Source organism: Maniola jurtina, chromosome Z, assembly GCF_905333055.1.
Source record: "Maniola jurtina chromosome Z, ilManJurt1.1, whole genome shotgun sequence".
NCBI classification, from domain to species: Eukaryota; Metazoa; Arthropoda; class Insecta; order Lepidoptera; family Nymphalidae; genus Maniola; species Maniola jurtina.
In genome coordinates this window covers 1,017,136-1,043,433 of record NC_060058.1, presented here as the reverse complement: position 1 = coordinate 1,043,433, position 26,298 = coordinate 1,017,136, and the positions used below count along the sequence as shown (strand labels likewise).

The 26,298-nt window shown below is 40.8% G+C and overlaps 2 protein-coding genes across 2 annotated transcripts in view; both read left to right on the top strand.

Moving 5' to 3' along the window:
• The window catches only part of LOC123880486 (vacuolar protein sorting-associated protein 13B), a 74,820-nt gene extending 57,140 nt beyond the window's left edge, over positions 1-17,680 (top strand). The window contains exons 67-88 of the mRNA XM_045928626.1: positions 608-699; positions 1,043-1,235; positions 1,757-1,909; positions 2,284-2,437; positions 2,876-3,018; positions 3,543-3,620; positions 4,366-4,420; positions 5,369-5,472; positions 6,028-6,148; positions 7,246-7,341; positions 7,703-7,857; positions 8,463-8,697; positions 9,148-9,365; positions 9,859-9,994; positions 10,312-10,519; positions 10,759-10,829; positions 11,137-11,324; positions 12,066-12,224; positions 13,338-13,433; positions 14,510-14,584; positions 14,979-15,168; positions 16,171-17,680. Of these exons, the coding sequence (XP_045784582.1) occupies positions 608-699; positions 1,043-1,235; positions 1,757-1,909; positions 2,284-2,437; positions 2,876-3,018; positions 3,543-3,620; positions 4,366-4,420; positions 5,369-5,472; positions 6,028-6,148; positions 7,246-7,341; positions 7,703-7,857; positions 8,463-8,697; positions 9,148-9,365; positions 9,859-9,994; positions 10,312-10,519; positions 10,759-10,829; positions 11,137-11,324; positions 12,066-12,224; positions 13,338-13,433; positions 14,510-14,584; positions 14,979-15,152 (2,904 nt within the window). The 3' untranslated portion in view covers positions 15,153-15,168; positions 16,171-17,680. The remainder of the gene's footprint in view (positions 1-607; positions 700-1,042; positions 1,236-1,756; positions 1,910-2,283; positions 2,438-2,875; positions 3,019-3,542; positions 3,621-4,365; positions 4,421-5,368; positions 5,473-6,027; positions 6,149-7,245; positions 7,342-7,702; positions 7,858-8,462; positions 8,698-9,147; positions 9,366-9,858; positions 9,995-10,311; positions 10,520-10,758; positions 10,830-11,136; positions 11,325-12,065; positions 12,225-13,337; positions 13,434-14,509; positions 14,585-14,978; positions 15,169-16,170) is intronic.
• A 7,590-nt stretch (positions 17,681-25,270) lies between these two features.
• The window catches only part of LOC123880489 (proton-coupled amino acid transporter-like protein CG1139), a 71,586-nt gene continuing 70,558 nt past the window's right edge, over positions 25,271-26,298 (top strand). The window contains exon 1 of the mRNA XM_045928630.1: positions 25,271-25,509. Coding sequence (XP_045784586.1) covers positions 25,441-25,509 — 69 coding nt within the window. The 5' untranslated portion in view covers positions 25,271-25,440. The remainder of the gene's footprint in view (positions 25,510-26,298) is intronic.

Here is a 26,298-nt window from a genome sequence, read left to right as displayed (position 1 = left end):
TTTTATCTCTATTGCTTAGTGTACATATTTGGGATCAAAATAGTCCACAAAACGAAATAAGCGTTTGCGCTTGTTTTGCATGTTGCTTCACCTAGTTTTGTATATTCATGGTCATCATGATCTCAACCTTTCGCCCGCCCATCACTGAGTATTGGCCTCGTTTCTATATCAGATGGGTTTAGGCAATAGTCCATCTCGTTGTCCATGTGCGGATTGATGGGCTAATTCACACACCTTTGAGAACATTGTTTAGAACACTCAGGCATGTAGGTTTTCTCACGATGGCGACTTGGGGATGACTTGGGAATTACTATTGAAAAGCAGTTGGCTTCCTATTCGGGGTCCAGAGTTCTATTCCTGGCGTGCACTTGTAACTTTTCGGCGCTATATGCGTTTTAAGTAATTAAATGTCCCTTGCTTTAACGTTGAAGGAAGACATCGTGTGGAAACCTGCATGCTTGAGAGTTTGCCATAATGTTCTCAAAGGTGTGTGAAGTCTGCAAATTTGTAATTTTCCACCGCGGTAGACTAAAGCCTTCTCATTCTGAGAAGTGAGCCGACGCTGGGTTGATCATGATGTCGTGATGAATTAGTATTGTGGTTCTAGGTATCTGCGATGGCGGTCCCCAATCAGTTGGACAAGAATTCCGTTTTACGCCCGAACATGTTCAAAATCGTAGAGCCAACTAAAGAAGGAAGGTATTGTATACTATACAGAATGTCTACTTGGGTGAATTTGCTTTTGTCTATCTATCTATAAAAATTACCTTTCAAATTACCCGCTTCTATCATAGGTGAGATTGCTGTCAATTTGTAGGAAACTACTACTACTAATACTCCCCGTATCAGTCATGATTTGCATGGCTAATATTAAAAAAAAAAACAAATGATGCTGTGGTGTTAATTAATTACGTAAACTTAAAACTAAAGTTACGTACCTATTGTTTCCACTCACTACCGAAATTCATGCACGAGACAGCGGGAATCAGTGTGGCATAAACTCTGGAAATTTTGCTTCATAAATGTATTTATTTTGGTCCAGTCTTCAAGGCACTCCGCTTTGTCGGTTCTGGATGCGTGGTCGCTGGCGTGGCGGGGACGCAGACGAGCTTCGGACTTATCTGTGCCTCGCGCTTCCTTCCAACTCGTACCCCTCCACCTCCCCTGTGCCTGTGCGGCTGGGGACGCCGCCTGCGAGGAGAGCCATCGCGCTGAGACATGAGGAAGGCCATTCCGTGAGTTTGTTTTCTCCATTATCGTCTCAATCGGGTTATGTCTATGGTTCATCGCGTCGGGCCAAATGCGAATTGGTAGGCTTACACACCTTTGAGACCCTTATGGTGACATTTCAGGCACATATAGTACGGATAGGACGAGATAGCAATCGGGGTATGAGGCGAGAGGACGCCGCGCACACCCGCACGTCACCCATGGTGCTATACCGCGCTATATAGCGCGAGAGATGTGCGGGTATGCGGGGCGTCCCCCTTGGTTTCCTCTCGATGTTTCCTTCAAACCCCCCCACCCCCCCACAACCCCTCAAGTTCTATGGCCCCAAAAGTGCCACGAGTCTTGGCGTGTACAGTTCGACAACGCTCTTTTGGCGCGTGGCCAAAATCGGAACTAAAGCTGCCATCTTGAGAAGTGCACTTGTTGATAGTTTGCTGTATCGGCATAAAGCTACAACAGCGCCCTCACTCAAGTGCCAAAAGAGCCTTGTCGGACTGTACTATAGTGAATGTTGGCGACGTTTCAGGTGGCAGTGGTGGTGACTCAAGTGCGCCACGAGTCGCGCCTGGTGGTGACGGTGGCGGTGGACCCGTGCCCGCAGTTCGTGGTGCGCAACCGCACCTCCAACGCGCTCGCAGTGGCCCAGCCCCGCACCGAGGACCCCGCTTCCCATAACCAGGTATAACGTTATCTAACATCTCTCCGACACAGTGACGATCTCTCCCTGTAGCCTCATGATTTAGGGCTTAGGACACCATGGTACTAACATGTGGTTTCAGGTTTGTTATAAAATTTTATATTGTAGACAACGCGTACATACCACGATTAATTTGGTGTTTTAACTGCCGATATTTCGACTCAGTTGCATGAGTCGTGGTCACGACGGGACTACTATATAAAATGTTAAACCACGTAATAAGCTTGAAATCATTAGTATGGTGAAGTGTTGTATGAAGCATGTGGCGTGAAGAAGCTGAAAACGAGGGTATTGTTTGCGCCTCAATTGTAATTTTCATTGAGCCACACTAATTGTAGCATAAATATTTGTTCCAGCCGGTGCGAGAGTGTAGCGGCGTGACTTGGTGGTGCGAGGTGGAGGCGGGTGGCACTACTCACTACTCCACTCCTGCGCACTGCGCGCGCTATCCCCCCTCGCAGCAACCGGCGCGCCCGTCCATACCCTTCCTCACCGTTGGACACTATAAAAGTGATTATAGCGACTGCAATCTCCACGATAAAAGGCGTCCTTAACGACCTCGACGATCCTCGACGATGCTTGACAATGCATCCTACCTTGTATGGTAGGTAACCACATAAAAGCAACCTCTTTACAGCTTAGCCGGCGAAAATGAGGTCCCCAATTTCTAACGTCACCCTGATGTCGACTCGTGCTATGACCTTGGGGGGCTTACTGACTAATCAAGTCCAACCAATCCATCCATCCTAAGCCGTGGGTCGAGCATTCGAATTTGTCCCCGAACCCTAGGACTCATCCATAGGCGGAGATCTGCACTCCCACCTGATCAATCATCGAATTAATCCGAAACTAAACATCTGGAGCAGGCTGCATTGACGGTCATTTAATCGTCGGGGTGTTAAGGACGTGCTAAGGGCGTCTTTAATCGTCTTCATGTTAATATTTCAGGCGACGTGAACTACGACTGGTCGCAGCCGGTCGCGATAGCGGACGGGGAGCATCTGCTGCAGATGTCGGGCGGCGTGACCATCAAAGTGCGTGTGCGCACGCATCCCCACTCCACGCTCGTCGAGCTACAGGATGTTGACCAAGTATTGATCATGTTTATTGTTAGGTATCGGATTTTTCGCTAGGTATCGGATGATTAAGAAATTTTCAATACCTGCTACCTTAGGAAGTTGGCGGTGTTTCACCCCGGTGCTTCGAAGAAAACCTAAAGCCGTTGGTCGCGCATGATCTCTCTCCGGTCGTGTCGGATTTACATCCCATTGGGCTATGAGTGTAAGGGCATAGAGAGTGCACCTGTTAGCGCACTATAATCACTACTGAGATTAGCCGCCGAGGCCGAAATTCGGTAGAAAGGACATTCGTTAGGTGTATTGGACCATTTTGGGATGGGTATATGTCGCTCAGCTTTGTCTGTGGTAGTGGGTGTACCGATGAGCGTTAATGCATTTGTGTGCGCAAAGTAAAACTGTCGTGGTCGAAACTAAGCGCACGCACATTAAAGCGATGAGTATGTGTGCACTCACGCACGCATAGCCAAATGCTCTTCGTGAAATAGAACATCTGTAAAAACTCCAAGGTTGTGTCACTAACTAACTTTTTTTTTCAGCACGATATATCAGCAAGTGATATAAGACGGAGATTGCTCGGTGCTTTTTCAAATGAATCAGTATCATTTCAAGAAGAGGTATGTTTCCGGGGTCAAAAGTAACCTAAGTATATCAATCTCCGGAATGCCAGGTATTTCTGTATCAGATTTCGTCAAAATTAGTTAAACGGATAGGTCGTAAACAGGTCTAACTCTTTGGCATTTATAATATTAGTATGATGAAAGATAGAAAAACTTGAATTATGTCAATATAATAAAATAGCAGTGTAATGAGAAATGAAGCGTAGATTCTTTAAAACTAATGGGTTTTATACAGCAAGCGCCCCGGACGCGCGGATGTGACGCTGTGAACACTAAACCAACGGCGCTCTATGGAACGTTATAAATACGTTTCTTAAAAACTTATACAGGCTGTTTACAAGGAAATTTTTATAATTTTTTTTTCGTCATCATACTTCAGCATTGTATTTATCAGATCCAAGTAGCATGGGTACATGTCGTCTTTATATACAATTACCAAACATCCTGTATACTAGCGCTTGGCTACAATCAGATTTGCTGGCAAGTGATGACGTTTATTTATTTCATTTCTTAGAGCGCCATTATCAAAAAATATGTAAAAAATCGCTCATCAGAACATAAAATTAAAATAGTACAACGCGCGGGCCGAGTGAAGAGTGCGATAGAAAAGGTCAATCTGGTAGTGTGAATGAGACAGAGCACTTCATAAAATATGGCTGCCCATATCAGCCGGGGCGCTTGCTATATCAAGCCATTAATAGTGAGAAAGTTGTAAAAGATTCAAATAAGTACGTTATTTCAGGTTATATTGTCGACCGTGAAAAATAAGGTGCATCGAGTGAGTGCATATGAAAATCGTGAGTTAATAGAAAACTTAGTATAAAGTATATAGACTTACTTATTTATGCGTTATGCCTGTAGTTTCAGATCCGTCTTTGGTCCTTATTCAATAGTCCTCTACACGTGACCAGTCTGCGGAGTCCGGACGGGTCTAAAACTAGATGAGCATACAATTTTTAGGGTTTCGTACCTCAAAAGGAAAAAAGGAACCCTTATAGGATCACTTTGTTGTCTGTCTGTTTGTCTGTCTGTCTGTTTGTCTGTCTGTCTGTCCGTCCGTCCGTCTTTAAAAGGGAAACCCTATAGGGTACTTCCCGTTGACCTATAATCACGAAAGGTAGGTAGGTGGGTCTTATAGCACAAGTAAAGGAATAAATCCGAAAACAGAGAATTTGTGGTTACATCACAAAAAAGATGTGTTCACGAAATATTAATTTAATAAATCATATATAGATGGCGCTGTTGTCATTAACTTGGCGTGTTGCACAAAAATATTAAAATATATAGTATGACGGTACGGAACCCTTATGCGAGTCCGACTCGCGCTTGACTGGTTTTTATTTATAACTCAATAGGCATGCGCTTCACTGCAAATAAACTAAATAGTATATGATGATGCAGACTAAGGTGGAGCGCGCCTGCCTAAAAGGTGCCTATTCACTCTTCTTGTAAACGTTCCAATATTTAACTACTGATAAACAAATGAATTTAGCCGGTTATACATTACTCTTTGATTTTCCGGGATAAAAGTGGCCTATGTGCTAATCCAAAGTATAATCTATCTCCATTCCAAATTTCAACCCAATCCGTTCAGTAGTTTTTGCGTGAAGGAGTAACAAACATACACACACACATACATACAAACACTTTCCCTTTTCTAATATTAGTGTGATATTAGTGTAAAGTGTGATGTGATGTGTGATTTTAATGAATAGTTCACTCACAATAGTTACGCTTTATTTTAGTTATGGAGGGATCGACGACAGCAGGCATAGAAACCGAAGAAGCAACAATACTGTCTCCCGACGCACAACTCGATGCGTTGTCAGCTTCACAAGTTCTACAAGATGTACGGAACCCATGTACCTACGTATATATATATATATATATATATATATACAGAGTAATTGGAACGCTAGCAACAACTTAGCGCTATTAATATACTACCTAAACCCAACCTAATACTGATAACCATTTGTCTTATACACGTAGTTTTAGTGATTTAGTATTTTTCAAATCCGCAATGTATAGCGTGCAACTTGGGGTCAAAGCCCCGCCTACGACGTGGTACCTATTACGCAACGTCCGTTAACCTTAGCGTGAGTCAGACGTTTTATTTGCAATACATTGCGAACTTTTAAAAATACAGGAATTTTTTAAAAATTGCGTTTGCTTCCTGGTATCTTATACGTAATCACCTGTCTTCGTTTTTGATAGCGTTCTGGTTACACCCTATTTATGTTTTTACTCACTAGCTCGCAAATTGTTTCATTATTATTTAAAAAAAAACCTCAATTCCATAGTCACGCTAGCAATTTCCAATATAGAAATTGTTTCTTTCCTTCAGTAGCCCCAAATTTACTGTATATTTTTCCCTTTAATGACTATGATAATTATTTTCTAGGATCGACAAAGTCCAGAATATGGATGGGGTGGAAACCCGGTGGTAATGACTGCTACAGACGTGACTCTCAAAGATTCCTCCATGATGAAACTTTCTACTGCCGTTCGAAACGATATTACAGGTACTAGTTTAATTCTTACATTATAGGTTACAACTGGTGGACCTTACTTAATTCATGGACTTGAGTAACTGGCAAACAATTTGAGCAAGCGCAATTCGAGATTTAGGCAATGGGCGATTCATTCGAAAAACAATCGAATTATTCGATTACAATCGAATAACAATAAAACAACCAAAACAATTGAAATTAAGTTGTTACTAAGAACGCGAAGCGCGCGGGTCTGGAACGAACGGATCGAATATTAAAAGCAACAGCAGTCAAATTGGATTTTGGATTTATTCGTTCCAGACATTTGTTCCGCGTTCGTAGACTTAACCGAAAAATGATTTTTATTCGATTACTAGCCGATGCCCGCGACTTCACCCGCGTGTATTTAGGTTTTTCTAAATCCCGTGGGAACTCTTTGATTTTCCGGGATAAAAAGTAGCCTATGTGCTAATCCAGGATATTATCTATCTCCATTCCAAATTTCAGCCAAATCCGTCCAGTACTTTTTGCGTGAAAGAGTAACATACACACACACACACACGCACACGCACACGCACACGCACACGCACACGCACGCGCACGCGCACGCGCACGCGCACGCGCGCACACACACACACACACACACACACACACACACACACACACACACACACACACACACACACACACACACACACACACACACAAACTTTCGCCTTTATAATATTAGTGTGATTTTCAGATTTTTATTCGATTATTTTCGTCTTTACGAATAATTTGACAGTCAAAATTATTGTTCAATTTGTAACAATTGTCCATCGCTACGTCTCTTTTGCGGACCGAAAGGGGCGCGAAAGAGAGGAAATATATGTGTAAGGATCCCTAAAAATAAAAATATGTACAGTACTACCACTTTTATAAGTAACGCCGATGTACTTGCGCAGAAGTCTTTTTTTTTCATTGGTGTACCAACATTCGGTTTTAGTTTTCCACGCAAACGAATTTTGCCCATTAATTTGTAAAAGGTTAGTACTGTACTTCAAATAGTTTCCTGGTGCGTTCTACAGGTTGCATATTGTTTTACATTTCCACAAATTAGGTACCTTCATAACTGAGGGCCTACTTTACAGAATCGTATGTGGGTGAGAAGCCAAGTATGGTGACGGTTGCTCCTGAACATTCCTTTGATTATTCCGAACCTTCACGCTTTGACATTGAGGAAAAAGGTATTTCCTACATTTATTTCACCTAGCTCTTCCTTTGTAAATGTGGTTTAACATTTTTCACAAATCCACTGAAAACCTAACTCTTGAGTGGATTAAAAATACCCTAGACGTCTGTCCCCAGGTTGCAAGCTATTTTTGTGCCCGACAGAACTGTCTATCGGTTGAACCGTGGATAAGTAACATAGATAAGATACAGCGTATACGGAACGCTAGCAAAAACGAAGACAGGTGACAATATTGATAAGATGTTAGCACAGCTTGGCTTCGATTCGTTCCTTTATTACAACGAGTAACTTAATATCTTATTGTAAAAAAAATGTTTGGGTAAATAAAGCATTTGAATTTTAGTTATTCTTCATAGATTGGTCAGGTGGCAGTGAAATATGGCGGGAAATAGAGCGGGTCAGATGTGTGGTCGGCAGCATCGCGGTGACGGTTGGTGCCTCAGCGGATGTGCTGCCTTTGCTGGCGGTGCATCTCCAGCGAGCCGGCATACGGGTGCGATCCGACTCCAGAGTAAGTGCATCACAATCCATCGCCAACGCCCTACTGAGCCCGGATTTCCTCTCAGAATGGGCGTTTTTACACTATCAAAAACTGCGATAGTCTAACTAGGCCACAGTGCACCACGCTTTTCAAGTCAATCAAACGAGCAGGCGAATCACCTGAGTTAAGTGATTACCGCCGCCTATGAACATTTGCAGCACCAGAAATACCGCCCATGCCGTGCCGGCCTTTCAGGAATTTGTTGGTCCGTCCCTTGAATAACCCCACGTTGTAATCAAGAGCGGATTAGCAGACTTCAAACACTTTTGAGACCTCTCAGGCGTGCAGGTTTCTTCACGATGTTTTCCGCCACCATGAAAGCAAGTGATATTTAACTGCTTACCACGCTCTTGACTCCGAGAAGTTAAAGAGTGCCCTTAAACCCCGGATCCCCGAATAGGACGCCGACGTCATTAACCAAGAGCCACAGTTAAGGATACACAGTAGTCCGACGCTTTTGATCTCGTGGTATATTGCTCTGTCTAGACGGCTTCACCGCACGTCTGATAGGTGATTCATCCTTACTCTGTGACCAAGTCATCACAGCTACTATAGCTATATCTTTGTATAAACAGAGGCTGCGCACGACAATTTCGATAGCCGACGTTCAAATCGACAACGCTCAATACGAAACGGAACAGTACGACTTTGCGGTGGTGGCCGCGACCCGCGCGGACGTGCAAGACGCGGAAAGATGGCCGCCGCTGTGGGGCATGTTTAACGAGGAGTTCGCCACGAAGTCTGCAGACGCCAGGCTATTGTTGCAAACCTGTCATGACAAATGGACAGTGGCCAGTTGCAGTTATCAAGGTAAGCTATTGAGAACACTGGTGTGTTAAAATGTTACATTATAAAAAAAATTCAAAAGAAAAATAAAACCGACTTCAAAAACCACAAACACTAAAAAGTAAAAAATAACTTTTGTTTAGCTACACGTGTAATGTACCTAGGTATGAAGTCGAGCGAGCATATTAAAACAAAATTAGAAATCAAAGAGTGAACCTCGTTCCTTTTTTGGAAGTCGGTTAAAAATACAGCGACTCGAGCGAGTCAAGCGCAAAAAGCTGATCAACGCTAGATAATTTTTAACCGACTGCGGCAAAGCTCAAAAGAAGGGTTATATGTATGTCCGTTCCTATGTTCACTCGTTACTAGGTACATAAAATTCTTAAAAAATCAAAATAGTGTCATTTTTAAAATACCTTTTAAATAAAATATTTGACATTATCTGTTGTTTATGTTAATTTATTTGTCCCATAGAATTAACCGAAGTGGAACTTCGCCTGGGGCCTCTCGGTCTATACGTAGAGGACGCATACGTGGGAGCTGCAGTGGAGCTGTTCCACCTGGCTGCACCTGCCATCATCCCGTCTTCAGAACTGGTCGCCATCGCTGAGTCCAGGACCTTGCAGTGCCCGCTGAGAATGAGGAAGCTACACCTCCATCCCTTGGATTTGACCCTAACACTACACACAGCGGTATGCACCTCCATTTTCTTATTCTTTGGGGCTATACAGGTTCTTGAATACCCTGTATCACTTTGACTACCTGAGGACCTCACAAATTTCAAACCCCTATTTTAAACTCTTAAGAGTTGAATTTTTGAAAATACTTAGCGGATGTCTACATTGTACGGGAGCGGTGTACGCTTGCTCGACCGTAACAATAGGGAATTCCCTCCGAGCTGTGCTCCCTCCTTGTGCTCAGTAGCGCCAGCTGGCCGACGGTAACACGTTGAATCTTCTCCAATCGCGATTGATGAGTGGCGTCTGGCTTTGGTTCGTTATTGAGTGGTTATCGACTGATTTTTCGTATAAGTGAGAGGTGCCCGCTGCTTGCGAGTGTGGCAACCGCCACAACCTCATAGTAGCTACCTGCATCCTAAATTTCCGCTCAGTCAGGCTTTTCCTTTTGTATAATTAGATTGTATGGCAATACTTCCAGTTTAAAGCTGTCATATTGGTCCGCCAGGTCCGGATGTACATAGCGTTGGACGAGTGTTCGCTGCGGCTGAGCGCGTTCCAGCTGCAGGACGTGATGACTTCGTCGGGAAGGCTGACTCACGCGCTAACAGTACATTATCTTTCCGCCGCAATTCTTGGCGCAGGTCAGTAATATCATAGAGTGAAGATAGTAGATTATTTCCTGTCAGAGGCTTGACGAAGCCATCTACCTAAAGAGATACCTAGAAAAACCAGAGTAACCGACTCAACGGGTTGTGAAGCTGAAGTGACAAATGCACTTATTTCAAAGATTCGATAGACTTTGGCGTCCCAAAGTGCTGGAATGGTGACCTCGCACAAGGCACATAACCGTGGCGTATCCATACCCTAAGTCCTGCAGTGGACGTCTATTGTTGTTGATGATGATAAGCTCCGGTTTTCCTTTTCAATTCTGTTTAACATTCACATATTCGGTTTTCAGGGTGGGTAGTAGGTGGTCTAGAGTTGCTCGGAGCTCCTGGCGCGCTAGCGGCGCGGGTGGGGAACGCGGTGGGAGGGGTTCGCGGCGTGGCTTCGGCCGCGGCCGGTGCCTTGCTGCGCTCCCTGAGCTCGGCCGCAGGCTCGCTCGCACGTAACTTGGACCTGCTGGCCGGTGACGACGACCACGCGAGAAGAGCTGCAGCTGCAAGGTAATTTGTATTTTCTTACATAATATAAAAATGAATCCCTATTTTTCTTGAGCCATAACTTGAGAACGACTGGACCAAATTGGAGCAATAACGCATTATCGATTATTTATTGTGAAGTTATGTTAAAAATACTGATGCCCATTAAAAATGAAATATTTTCGTTTCTTTATAATATTTATTTAGTAGACTCAGAAACCTCGGTACGCTCGATCAATTAAAGCTTTTTTATTGTGTTACAGGAGGCGGGCGCCCTCTAGTCTGATGGCAGGCCTCGTGGCAGGCATCACAAACTTTGCCATCAACATACTTGGTGAGTGTCGCTCAAATCGTGCCAAAAAATATTAATCTACATATAGTTGGCGACAGGTCGACATGGCAATCGCGGTAGGGACGCCTCGCAAACCGGAATACCGCGGGTGATGTGCGGGTGTGCAGAGCGTCCCCCCGCCTCGTAATCCGATTGCCATGTACCCTTTCGACCGTACGCGCACTATACATGTTTTGCTTACTACGATGCAACATGACCCAAGATTTTATCGTTTGCATTTAAGATTGAGTTTAGATAAACATGTAGTATATGAAACAGTTTCATAAACTCAATTTGATTGTTTTGCTAGGTGCGGTGGGCGGCCTCGCCCATCACCCGCTGGTGGGCGTGGCGGTGGGCGAGAGTGGGGGCGGCGCGGCGGCGCTGCGCAGAGGCCTCGTGGGCGCCATCGCCAAGCCACTCAGCGCCACGGCGGACCTAGTGGCGTATGCTGGGCATGGCCTTCTCACGCAGACTGGCTGGAACCCTGTGCCGCAGGTATTATTACAGTTTTTTCAACTTCTGTGGAAGGGCTTGCCCATCACTCAGTGGTGGGTGTGGTTATGGTTGGAGATGAGAGTAGCGGCGCTACACCGAGGTTTTATGGGTGCTTTAAATGGGTGTTTTTAAGTACACGATTTTATTGTTTTAAACAAACTACAATGTAACTTTAAATTTATTTATTGATGGCTCGCAAGTGAGCGAAAGTGCAAGTTTCGGTTCAAAGAACCTAATTTAAAAGCCGCCGTTTACTTTAAAAGCACTTGACCAGCGCCTCGTCTATTATTATCACTTGTAAAATTCCTTCCAATATTACTCGACCGTAAATTTTTATTTCCGGCCTGGACAGTACTGCCAAGGGTCACTGATAAAGATCTCTTATAGAGATAAGTGCTTCCCTGTCCACTTTTCCTTGTTTTTGTCTTTACCTACAACTTTTTTTTTGATATTTCTAGGCTATCTGCAATCAGTCATTTATGTCGCCTATCAGAATTCATCGAAATCAGATTATATGAGTGCGTTACGGGCTGGGAGAAGGTCACCCCATCAAGAGACTCTTCTCATAGGGCTATCCCTGGCTTTATTGTCCACAAGACAATTCTTCTATTGTAGCTCGTTCTTACAATTTTCTGGTACAAATAAATGAAATGAAAATTTGAAATAAAATGACAATTTATTTGTCAAATTTAAGTAATATAAATATAAATAAAAGTAATGTCTTTCATGTATCACCTTCAGCCGCGGCTAGACGGCGTCCGCTTGGCGACGGAGCCAGTCCGCGGCGGCTGGCGGCGCGACTGCGTGCGCTGGAGCTTCCGCCTCGCTGAGCTCACTGCGCTCGCGGGCGAAGACGCACTACTGAACGACGCGCAGCTGCATCTGCTTGTGACTCACAAGGTAACACAAACATTTTCATACATTTTTTTGTAACTTGACATGGTGTAACCAGAACGCTAGTAAAAACGAAGACAGATACTGATAAATAATTACTGATGAGATACCATTAAAAATACGCGAAAAAAAACCTTTATTTTTCTAAGAATTCACAATATATTGCAAATAAAACATCTGACTGACGCTAGAGGTTTCAAAAATACTAAATAACTAAAACTAAAAAACAATGCAATTTATTTATTAAGTTTGTGTGTTTAGGTAGTACAATAATAACGCTAAATTTTGGCTAGCGTTCTGGTTACAGCCTGTATATTTCTTTATTTTTCTTTTTTTAAAGAATATTAGCCATCTATCATGACTAATATTCCCTTTGCTCTCCAACGAAGCAAGCTTGTGCCTAGGACTATGTACTACAATAGTGCAACGGGTGGGGTTTGAATTGCCGACCTTTCGGAATTCAGTCCGCTCCTTAACCGTTGAGCTATTGAGTCTGAAAATATAGAATTGCGCTTGACTGCCATCACACCAAACAGCTAGATGATACAGATACGATGATATGATTTTACTCCTTTTAAATGTGAACCATACTTTTGACATAACACTTGACCCATAAAGGTAAAATAGCGCGTGAGAAGTTATTTTTTATGGAAGGTATTTTTTATGGACTATACCAAATTCAAATTCAAATTCAAATTATTTTTATTCAATTAAACTTTTACAAGTGCTCTTGAATCGTCAAAATAATCTACCACTGGTTCGGAATGCTGTTCCTACCGAGAAGAACCAGCAAGAAACTCGTCGGTTGCCCTTTTCAAATGTACAATTTACAATAATATGCCATACTGTATACAAGCAATTGCAGCGCCGTGTATTGCTGGAGCGAGTCAAATCCAAGCTTTTTTGTCATTTACATAATCTTCGATTGTATAATAAGCTTTTTTCAGGAGCATACTTTTAATAGATTTTTTAAACTTGTGTAAAGGCAAGTCTAAAATTGATTGTGGAATTTTATTATAAAATATTACACTCATTCCCACAAACGACTTTCCCACTTTCCTTTCCTTTGCCAACATGTTTAAATTAATAATTTACGTTTGACAAATGAACCTTTTTCAGTTTCTCGTGGTAGCGGACCCAGAATCGGAAAGAATTGTAGAAATGATTGATTTCAAGTCTTGCACACTCAGCCCTTATCAAGGACAAGTTATTGAGGTATTTCATTTTATTTACTTAGGCACAACCAGTTCACAAAACGCAAACCAACGATATATATGTAGTACTACGCACTAGACGGATAATACCGAACAATTTTTTTGCGGCTGCAATTAATTCATTAAATAATCAATATTATTTTGACAGTTTTACTAATTTTTGCAATTTATTCACACAAATAACTTCCATACAAGTAAAACTATAAAATGTTCAAATTCACTGTAGTATGGTTAGTAGTACAGTCATTGGTGCTCAAAAAGGGGGTTACCGGAAAGTTTTCCGGAGTACAAGATACAAGATTTTTATTTGCAGAAACATTTTTTTTTACAGTTACATATTGTGTAATACATAGTAGAAATGTTTCACCTTACATAATCAGGCATGCAAAATTTGTACAAGTCATTCATATTTAAGTTTTGAAAAATGGTGATTTTTAGATTTTGCCACCTCGTATCTTTGCTGCTCGCCATACCATGTTGGAAAAGTGGCACCCAAAAACAGATTTTTGACGACTCACTCATTTATGAATAACAAGTGTAAATTAAAATTTAAAACACCCCCGACAAGTGAAGGTTACAGTAACTAGAAAAGAGCTGATAACTTTCAAACGGCTGAACCTATTTTCTTGGACTATTCCATAGTGATTACATACTCTTTGGACTACTCCGCGGATACGATCCAAAGTATCTGAGTTTTCCAAAACATCATTTTCAAATAAATAATTATGTATCTAGGCAACGTTCATCTTAACAGCTTGACATTTTCAATTCAGTCAATTGACATAATATTATGAACCTAACGGTTATCTAACCTTCTTTTCTGTTCTTTTCTACAAGAAAACTAGAAAAGAGCTGATAACTTTTAAACGGCTGAACCAGTTTTTTTGGATTATAGCTAAGAACACTCTCGATCAAGCCACCTTTCAAACAAAAAAAGTAAATTAAAATCGGTTCATTCGTTTAGGCGCTACGATGCCACAGACAGATACGCAGATACACACGTCAAACTTATAACACCCCTCTTTTTGGATCGGGGGTTAAAAATAATAATAATAGCTTTGTGGTTTCTTTTCACAGCTACACGTATTGCAGAAAAAGGCTACCAAAACATCCGAATCGCGCCTTCCCGTCGATGAAGACAATGAATATCAGGTGTGCTCAATGTTGTGCTTCCTTAATTTTTAGAGTTCCTTACCTCAAAAGAGAAAAAAGGAACCTGTATAGATCACTTCGTTGTCTGTCTGTCGTGTCTTAATTTATGGGAATCAATAAAAACTATAGGGTATCTCCACTCCCGTTGACCTAGAATCATAAAAAGTTGGCAGGTAGCAATAACTTGCAAATGTGTATTAAGTGTACTGGTTTGAGATTTCTTGTACTATGGCGCGGAACGATTCGTGTGCCAGGCCGACTCGCACTTGCCCGTTTTTTTCATTAATTATTTATTAATTAAATCAAATTTATTTTGCATCTGAGTTTTCGCATTCTTCTACGTTCTTATTTATATTTCATATCTTTAGAATATCTCTTTTTTTCGTGTCGGCAGATAAGTGCGGCAGCGATGGCCCGCGTGGCGCGGTACACGGGTGCAGAAGGCTACGTCACGAGCGAAGCGCGCGTGCTTTCTCTTCTTCCGCCGCCGGGACGCTCCAGCGCGCTGTACGCGGCGCTCGCGGCCGCTCTGCAACACAACAGCGACTCCCACTTCCCGCTCTTGTAAACTAACAAGCAAACTTGAGTGTTTCCTCAAAAATATCATAAAACTCACATACAAACATATAAACAAACGTGCGCTTGCGTGTGGTGACGCATACCCGAAGCGGCATAGACTACAGTACAACCAAATTAATAATGCGCATAGAAATCTTCGTCACTGTTCGGCAACGGTCGTATGATATTGACTCCTATTTGTTTATAACAAGGTGCAAAATGCAAGTGCATTGTTTAGGGCTCTTACGATTCAATGATTCGGAATACGACAATTAGCGAAGATCTGCATGCGCATTATTAATTTGGTTGTACTGTACATGGATAGTGACGCGATACAAAGCCAATATGTGACAAGTGAGTTTTGATCCTATCTTGAGTAAGATAAATACAACAAAATGGCTTTTATTTACTATGTACATTATTTTCATCTTGCATGTATCGATGTGTTAATATTCGAAAATATCAGGGTAGCATTTAAAAAATGGTTGCTGAAATAGTTTTATATACGTAGCTCAATTTCCCATTATAATGACTTACAAAATTTGTGACAATTATAGTATGGTTCGAGATTGTAATCGGGGTGGGGTCATCGGGATAGCGCGGGTGTGCGGAGCGTCTCCCCACCTCATACCCCCATTGTCATCTCCTGTCGAGTACAATACTTAACATGTTCTAGGCTTTATTCGATTCTTTTAGATGATAACTGCAACCTCGTCCGCGTGGATTTAAATTTTAAAAATTCGATCAGAAATCTTTGATTTACCAGTACAAGACAAATAATTTATGTCATTCTCTTGGTATTTAACAACGAGTATGCAAAAATCGATCTGTTGCTCCATTCCGGCGAGATTGTAGGACAATTATAAAATTAGTAGTGATAGTAGCGATAACAAGATTCTAATTTAGCAAAGTAAAGTACCAGAGCTTATGTATCTATTGGCTCATTCCATCTAATTCAGTCAATTTTATCTTTATTTAATCTAAAAATAGATTAATCGATTAAACAACTAGTATCTAATTTAATCATGCGTTTGGGAAAATTTATTTCTCTGTATATTGCAGAATTATATAAAAATTGAAACATTTTGTATTATTTTTTAGATATATTAGAGTGGGAAGATCTGATTGTCGAAGTGGCAACTCCTGGAGGCGCGTGGGGCGATTTAAAGTGCCAATGCCAATATAATATAATAAACTAGTGCCCACCACTTCGTCCCTATTCCCTTTTTATACCCCCTTTAGGGGTTGAATTTTTATAATAATCATCTGCATGACAAATTTTAGCTCGATCCGTCCTATGGTTTGAGATGTGCATTGATAGAGCAGCCAGTCAGAGTTAGTTAGTCAGCTCTTCCTTTATAGAATAAACAATGTTTATGGTTTTAATTCACAAGATATAAAATGTTAATTATTTTGATTTGATTTAAAATGAAATTGAAAATAAAAACACTGTTATTATTTTCATAGTTTTAAGTTTCACTTCTGTCGGATTTCCCCACTGACTGCCCCTTTTTTTTAAATCTATTTATCTATATACATCGATTTTATCGCACATCTGTGCCATCCTAGGTCAAAATCCTTATTGTACATAAAATATTTTTTTATTAATAATTATTATTATTAGTATTGTAATGAATAATGTATAAGATATGGAATTGAATTAATTGTTGAATGATATATTTTTATCTGTGTTAATTATTATATTCTAATATTTGACTCTGCTGATGTGTTGCCAAATTTAATATGTTTAGAAATCGGATTAATTATTATGACTATGAATATAACTCTTTTTAACAATTTTATATTATACATTTTTTTATGAATTTTAATATGTGATTTAAAACACGTAGAAACAAAAACTATTGAATTGGTGATAACCTATTTTACTTCCACAAGAAAGAGACGCATTATTATTACAATCACTAGATATAAGGTACAGTTATAAGTAGTTTTTGATGTTTACATTCAATTTTAAAATACAGTCAACAATTACAATTTTAAAATACAGACTGTAATCAAGCATTCCGCTATCATAGAGGTATTTAACGCAGTAATGGTAGTCAATGATTTTTTTATTATTTATTTATCCTTTTTTATCTGCGTTGTGTGAAAGTCTAACTTTTCTTGCATACTTACATAAATCTATCATTCATCAAACAGCCTTAAGCATCATCCAAACCTGTGTGCCTCGTATGATTATATCGATCGCGAACGTACAGATACATTCCACGTTCATGACGCGTAGGTGTGGCTGCAGATTTATTTCACGTGAGAGTAAATGGATGTTAAAATTGTCAAATTGCTCATTAGATTGCGATAAATGATGTACGTACTGTCGGATTTGTTTTAACGGTCCGAGTGACGTCATCACTATTTGCATATGGCAGACAACAATACTATGGTGCATAGAACAATATAGAAGTCATTGCTTAGTAAAAACACTTTTATTTAAACTCGGTAAAATAATGTGGTTTGTCTAGAGTTCTATATTGATTTTGACATTATTTCAAACTAGAGGATGCCCGCGGCTTCGCCCGCGTGGATTTCGGTTTTTTAAATCCCGTAGGAAATCTTTGATTTTCCGGGATAAAAAGTAGCCTATGTCCTTCCCCGGGATGTATCCCAAGTCTGTACCAAATTTCATTGAAATCGGTTCAGCGGTTGGGCCGTGAAAACGTAGCAGACAGACAGACAGACACACTTTCGCATTTATAATATTAGTATGGATTAAGTACCTCAGTATTTTAGTTGCAAAATCATAAGACTGTAATATTTTGACTAGGTATTTATTTGATTTTAAAATAAATTATGAATTTGTATTGTATTATTGAATTATTTCATGTATGTTAGTGTGGATGTATTTTATGGAGAAAATAAATATTTGATTTTAAAATTAATTATGAAATTGTATTGTATTATTGAATTATTTCATGTGTGTTAGTGTGGATGTATTTTATGGAGAAAATAAATCTTTCCATTCAATATTGAGTTTTCTTAAGATCCTAATCAAGGGCGCGAGAGGGGGGTGGTGTTTCCTGATTTGTAATCCATACTGTACTAATATTATAAATGCGAAAGTGTGTCTGTCTGTCCGTCTGCTACGCTTTCACGGCTCAACCGCTGAACCGATTTTAATGAAATTTGGTACTATTAATTGGTTAATATTGTATATATTTCGAAGTTTCTGCATTAAGTACTTTGATCTAATTTTTGGAATGCTTTTCTAATAAGAAAAGCACTATATTGTAGAATCAAGATACCGGTCGAGTCGGAATCTTCCATACACATAATCTTCACGGAACACGGACATAAATACTATTCATTCTTCTATACACGGAATCTTCTCTACAATACTATTTTTTTTTTGTTATAGCTGTAATAGAAATAGGCACTTTGTGAAAAATTCGACTCTAGCTCTTACGGTTTACGAGATCCAGACTGTTTTACACACTACAAACGACCTTTTACCTGTTTTACCTACTCAATTCGTCGCTGAATCAGCATTGATAGCTGGGCCGTCGGCTCACAGAATGTAATGGCACTACATAGTTGCAACAACGATGCCAATGCGTTTAATAAAGTGACCTGTCCATCTTCATTCGTGCCTGATTACAGGTAACTTGCAGTGGAATTCATAAAGTACCGGGAATTTAGTAATATATGCTCTAGGATTATTTATAGACGAGTCTTGATTATACAGTGAGAGATTATAAGATCGTCGCTGTCCACACGCTACAAACTCGCTCAATTCGTCGCTGAATCAGCATTGATGATTGCTAGGCTGTCGGCTTACAGTGCTGTTCATGGTGCCAATGCTAGACGCATCCATCTTCATTCGTGCCTGACTCTCAAACTCATTTATTCAAAGTAAGTACAGCTTTTGTTGGTCAGAATGGTTAGATTTGTAAGATGATATAGTGGTGATAAAATTTATTACGTAAATTTAAAGCTAAAGCTACGAGGGTTCCAAACGCGCCCAAGTCTGAGAAGTGACCACAACAAAGTCAGCCGGGTATTACAGGTAACTTGCTATGGAATTCATAAAGTACCGGGAATTCAGTAAATATACCTACTCTAGGATTATTTAGAGTCTTGGTCATTACCGCAATCGCGAGGCTTGATTATACAGCTAGTGGAAGTGAAAGGTTAAGACTAATTCGGCTTGTTATTCCAAACGATCCCGTTTCGATCAAACAGATAAGTTTAAAAAAATATTTTTATTTGTTTTATAATTGTACCAGAAAGTTGTAACAATAAAGAGAAAAGGAAAGAAAAAGTGGACAGAGAAGAACTTATCTCTATTTAAGAGATCTCTACCAGTGACCCTTGGCAGTGCGAGAGGTTGTAAAGGTAGTAGAATTTTCAAATTTTTTGGCGATAAAGGCTGGGCCAGACTGTGGTCTCCAACGGTGGTTTACTTTACAACACGCGATTTTACACTGTTGTAAACCGCCGTTGGAGACCGATGTGGAGGGCTTGTTTAAAACAGTCTGGCCCAGCCTATTTTTTGTCACGTGTAGGAAGTTAGTAGGAGTGTACATGTCCAATTAGTTTTAAACCCATTCCCTTTTCAATGGGCCGCTGCCGATGGACGCGGTGCCATGCAGGCTCCTCGGCGCTGCGTCGTAGAAGCTATCATCCAGCTTCCGTCAGTGAGACAAGATAGCGGTCGACGACCACCTTAGAAAATTGTCTCTATATTTTGACGTATGATGCCTAATTTTTAGGGTTCCGTATCTCAAAAGGAAAAACGGAACCCTTATATTAGGATCACTTTGTTGTCTGTTTGTCTATCCGTCCGTCCGTCCGTCGTGTCTGTCAAGAAAACCTATAGGGTACCCTATAGGTTCCCGTTAACCTAGAATCATGAAATTTGGCAGGTAAGTAGGAATTATAGCACAAGTACAGGAATAAATCTGAAAACCGCGAATTTGTCATCATCATTTAAAAAAAAAAAAATGTGTTTTCAAGTTAGATAACTATACCAAATGAGGTATCACATGAAAGGGCTTTACCTGTACATTTAAAACAGATTTTTATTTATTTTTAGTTTTCGATCTATCCTGCAAAAGTGTCGAAAAAAATGACTGAACACGGAACCCTCGGTGCGCGAGTCTGACTCGCACTTGGCCGGTTTTTTCTTGATTCCGGTAAGTTGCCGGAACCTTGGCTGCAGTCTCACCTGGTGGTGATGATGCAGTCTAAGATGGAAGTGGGCTAATCTGGAAAGGGTATGGCAGTTTTATTAAACCCATACCCCTTTGGTTTGGTAAATCGCTAAGCAGCACGGCTTTGCCGGTAGAGTGGTAACTAGCCATGGCCGAAGCCTTCCACCGGACAAAATTTCAATTTATAAGAATTATATATTTGGATCAATATAACCGCAGATCTTGTTACGCAGACAAAGCCAGCGGCTGACACTCAGTAGACCAGCGTAGCATCTGTTCCCACGGCACGGAAACCCGACGCAAGGAGCTCACACCGCGTGATTTGGTGGAGCCGCGGTTTTGGAATATTAGAATAGTTTAGATTTTACTCAACCTTAGAATTAGTTAGTGGTTTAGACCTATACTTATTAAGATACTAGCTGATGCCCGCAGCTTCGCCCGCGTGGATTGGTCAGATCCCCTGCAGCATCAGGATTGAGGAGTTGGAATCCAAATTTTTTATGAAACAATGTCGCAAAGTTCCTCTATCGATTAAAAAAGAAATGACGCAAATCGGTTCAGAAATCACGGAGATTTCGGTGTACATAGGTAGAAAAACACAACTCCCTTTTTGAAAGTCGGTTAAAAAAGTAGCCTATGTTACTCCCTGGTCAATTCTCTACTTGTCTGTGAAAATCCCGTCAAAATCGGTTCAGCCGTTCCGAAGATTAGCCTTTTCAAACAGACAGACAGACAGACAGACAAAAATTTTAAAAACGTGTGATTCAGTTATAGTATCGTTCAAATAACCATGTGACCTTAATATGCGGTAGTTATTTCGATATTACAGACAGACACTCCAATTTTATTTATTAGTATAGATTAAAATCAGGACATTATCGCCGATCAGTCTTTTCATCCACTTCCTGGTACCCTATTCCTGTCTAACAAACAAATGACTCTGACGTGTCAGTACACAGCACTGGCGCTTCCACTTTGGTCTGATGTGTCACCCCTTCAACCCCATCGCTCTGACGCAAACCGAGATCGGTTCCATCACAACACATTCCGCACTACTAGTATGAACGTTACAATCACACTAATATTATAAAGGCGAAAGTTTGTATGTGTGTGTGTGTGTGTGTGTGTATGTTTGTTACTCCTTCACGCAAAAACTACTGGACGGATTTGGCTGAAATTCGGAATGGAGATAGATAATATCCTGGATTAGCACATAGGCTACTTTTTATCCCGGAAAACCAAAGAGTTCCCACGGGATTTCGAAAAACCTAAATCCACGCGGGCGAAGTCGCGGGCATCGGCTAGTACTAAAATATATATGAGACCGATTCAATTCTGATGCGTCTCGATCATAGATATGGTCTCGATACGTCACGTCAGACAAATATAAATTCACAAATAGGCTGTGTTTACAACATCTTCGATATTTCAATCGATGTAGATACATCTAATTGTTTGTAGTACGTTAGTAGGACTAATGTAGGACAGAGCTGAGGCGCTTCAATTATCTGTAATTACTATCTTTAGTTTACTGGAAAATCTTGAACTGGTCATGGAAATGTTGTCCCACAATCATAAGTGCATGCCTACTCGCCGGTATTAATTATTATTAGTACCTGCGGAGGACTGCCTAATATACTACTGCCTAATAATAAACGTGCACGCCAGGCACAACAGACGGAAACGTCCCAGAAAGAAGAAGAAGAATATAACGACAAGTGTAAATTAAAAATTTATAACACCCCCGACGATCCAAAGTATTTGAGTTTTCCAAAACATCATTTTCAAATAAATAATTATGTATTTAGGCAACGTCCATCTTGACAGCTTGACATTTGTCAATTGACATAATATTAAGAACCTAACGGTTATCTAACCTTCTTTTCTACAAAAAAACTAGAAAAGAGCTGATAACTCTTAAACGGCTGAACCAATTTTTTTGGATTATAGCTAAGAACACTCTCGATCAAGCCACCTTTCAAACAAAAAAAACTAAATTAAAATCGGTTCATTCGTTTAGGCGCTACGATGCCACAGACAGATCCACAGATACACAGATACACAGATACACAGATACACAGATACACAGATACACAGATACACAGATACACAGACACACAGATACACAGACACACGTCAAACTTATAACACCGCTCTTTTTGGGTCGGGGGTTAAAAAGTGCAGAGCAGAGACGCAACGTCTTCCTGTCTCATCCGCCCACGTCAGACTTTGCAAAGGTCCGATAATAATAATCGGACCGACTTTTTAAGACTTGTGCATTTCAATATTGCAACGTGTATGGTTCATTTTAAACCCCCGACCCAAAAAGAGGGATGTTATAAGTTTGATGTGTGTATCTGTGTATCTGTCTGTGGCATCGTAGCTCCTAAACTAATGAGCCGATTTTTTTTGTTTGAAGGGTGGCTTGATAGGTTGCTTGGAGTGTTTTTAGCTATAATCCAAGAAAATCGGTTCAGCCGTTTGAAAGTTGTCAGCTCTTTTCTAGTTATTACTGTAACCTTCACTTGTCGGGGGTGTTATAAATTTTTAATTTACACTTGTTTAGTACAAAAAATAATTCAACGATGGTTGATTTTGAAAAAAAAATGTTCTATTCTGCAGATGTATCATATTTAAATTTTCTTTGGCAAATTCGAGAGCAGTTTATAATGTGGGCGGTCTCATACACCTTACTTTTGACCCTAAAGATTCTGTTAGACTTTTTAAGAAGGTTTTAAGGTAGCCCTCAAGGGTTCAGTTTAGTAGGTAGACTGGTGATGGGGTGATGATGGTGATGTATAATATTAAGGATAGAAATTGTTTAGCTGTCTACGATGTAGGAAGTCTAATTTTATTGGATTAACGTAGATATAACATTTTCTTTGTATGGAAATCAGACGTCGTGAAAAATAGCTGCTTCATTTATTATTCAGTGATAATAAGACTGGGTGAAGGGCGTTCTCAAGTACCTGCCTGTCCTTTTAAACTCTTTCACGTAATTAGAATAAGTGCCACTTGCCTTGATGACAGAAGTGGTTAGGGAGTAAATCATAATATTAGCAGAGTCTAACTTGTGTATATTCTATTTAGTTCTGTGTTTTTAGGGTTCCGTAACCGAAGGATACCAACGGGTAAGCCTCCGCTATCCGTCCGCCCGTCCGTCTTTCTGTCAGTGGGCTTTACCTATATGTATATACGAATATGAATGTGCATTACTATTGCCGCTATAACAACAGAGAATAAAAATTTCAAAATGGCTGCCATGAAAATTTAAAAAAAAATAAGTACCTATTATTTCTTTTTCGATGGTACTCGTACCCATACAAGCGATCTGATGTAATTATCACCTCCTACTACTTATACTGGGACCGTAAAAAGCGGCATAGCCTAGTGGTTAAAACGTTCGCCTCCTATACGGGAGGTCGGGGGTTCAATCCCGGGCACGCACTTCTAACTTTTCAAAGTTATGTGCGTTTTAAGTAATTAAATCTCATTTACTTTAACGATGAAGGAAAATATCGTGAGCAAAGTTCTACATAATATTAATAAAATAAGTATACCTGAGTTCCTGGCTTTTTCTACGAAGTCAAGTCAAAATCCAAATCAAATCATTTAATCAAATTGGGTACACTTACTGATTGTGAATTGCTGAATTTGCAATACAATGGTGATATTAATTACGTAAACTTAAAACCAAAGTTACGAGGGTTCCTAACGCGCCCAGGTCTGAGAAGTGAGATACGAAAAAAATTCAGAAGTATGCTCCATGCCTCGGAGAGCGAGCAAAGTCGTCGGTTCTGCGCCTGATGTCTCTCCGGTTGTGTCAAGTTGTCCTCCTACCGGACTATGAGCATGGGGGAGTGAACCTGCAATGCACGTGTTATGCGCACACGCCGTGCACCAATAAGTAATGTCGTCTGCGCATGGGCGGCCATTTTTTTTTTGTTGACGCTGGGGAATGCATTTACGCATCCCCCCCCCGGAAGCTAGCCAGCCAGCCGTGAGGCAGCCAGCCAGCTGAGGGAGGGTATGTGGGACTCGCCAGCCGAGAGGCGACCGGAATACCCAGTAAACCCCAGCGGCGCTACTGCGCGTCGCCTGGCGACTGGGTCACGGGAACGCCGAAGCAAACAACCGCGACCCAGCCAGCGACATCTGCCGAGGCAGACCCTCCACCGGGGACCTGCTCGGTCCCCACCACCGCACTTCCGGGACGCACCAACGAAGTGCGTCCCCGACCCTGGGACGCGCATGTCGCCCGCGTCTCATCCTACGCTTCGTCCACTGTGCCCTCTGCGGTTGCGCCATTGCAATTCTGTGGGCGGTAGATCTTTGCGACGCTTCTATTCTTTGTGGAATTTATGTGAATTGAAAGTATTTTTATCTTGACGCTTGACGAGAACTGCAAAAGTTACCTATACCAGATTATAAAGAGGTAAAGTTTGTAAGTTTGTTTGTAGGGGGTTTAATCTCTGGAACTACTGAACCGATTTTGAAAATTCTTTCATCAGTAGAAAGCTACCTTATTCCTGAGTAACATAGGCTATATTTAATTTTTAATTGGAGATCTGTATGAAAAATGCAATAAGCTACCCAAGCCCTAAGCCAGGGCGGTTCGCTAGTATACAAATAAACTTAGAGTTTTAAAATTGTATGTAGTGCCATTACATACTTGCACAGGCGCATAGTGACGCGTGGCGTTAGGCGCTATCTCTATGGGCGCGAGATTCAAATGTACACATTAGTACATCTTAAACTTTTTCTAGTTGAATTGAAGCGCGAAGGTCAAGGCCCGGGCTGCACGAACGAGGCCTCGGGCAGTTCTCCTGTTTGGCACTTTCTGAAGCTGTCACGGCTTCTGCGCAGTTCGCTAGTGTTGGTTTAGATTGGCTGCCGTGGCATTCGGTCAGCAGAGCGTTAGTGTAATCCTTCACATAAGGTGCAGGAGTGCAGGCTCGCGTGGTGACGTCACGAGCGCAAGCATTATAAGTGCGCCGACGCAGGTTTGCGCGCATTCGCTAGTTTGCGCGCACGCCGCGCACCGCGTACCGTATCGATAGTGATTTTCGCGCTCGCGAATTTGACATAAAAAGTATATCTTTTTTGTCCAAGTGATATTTGTGCTTCAAAATGCCGAAGAATATTTTAGCCGAGATGGGCTCCCAGGTGGGCCTCACACCGGGGCGCCAGAACAAAAAGGTATGTTATTAATTTTAAGTTTATTCACCTACATATTTTAGAGGAAAATTTTGGTGATTCAGTAAGAAATTTTCCTTAAAACCAGTTAAAAAATAATAATTTGTGAACCTTGTACCTATTTTGTTATTTTCGCTTTAGATAAAAGTTGTAAGACAACGGGAAAAGAAAAGTCCTATATGTACGTGTGCTTTTATTAACATTATATAATTTTTTAACAAAGCTCTTTGCGATGTGTTAGGACTTTACATAACAATAATGTTCGCAGGAACATGGTCTGCATAGAATGTTGCGTACTACGTATAAAGTATAAACAAAATGCTGCGAATGTCTAAATACCTCAAAAACAGAAATGGTTATGATTTTGAAATCATTAAGTTGACATGTCATAAATGAAACCAAACATGTTACCTATGATGTAAAAAAACATACTTACTAATATTATAAATGCGAAAGTGTGTCTGTCTGTCTGCTACCTTTTCACGGCCTAACAGTTTAACGATTTTGATGAAAGGTTGACATCCCGGGGAAGGACATAAGCTACTTTTTATCCCTGAAAATCAAAAAACTTCTTACGGAATTCTTAAAAACCTAAATCCACGCGTACGAAGTCGCGGGCGTCATCTAGTACTTAATAATTCTTAAATATTCTGCTTACATTCATTATTACCCATACCGGCTCATTACTGAGTACCGGTCTCCTCTCAGAATGAGAAAGGTTTAGCCACACTAGTCTGCCAATCTCCACTTGGCAGACTTCACACACCATTGAGAATATTATAGGGAATTCTC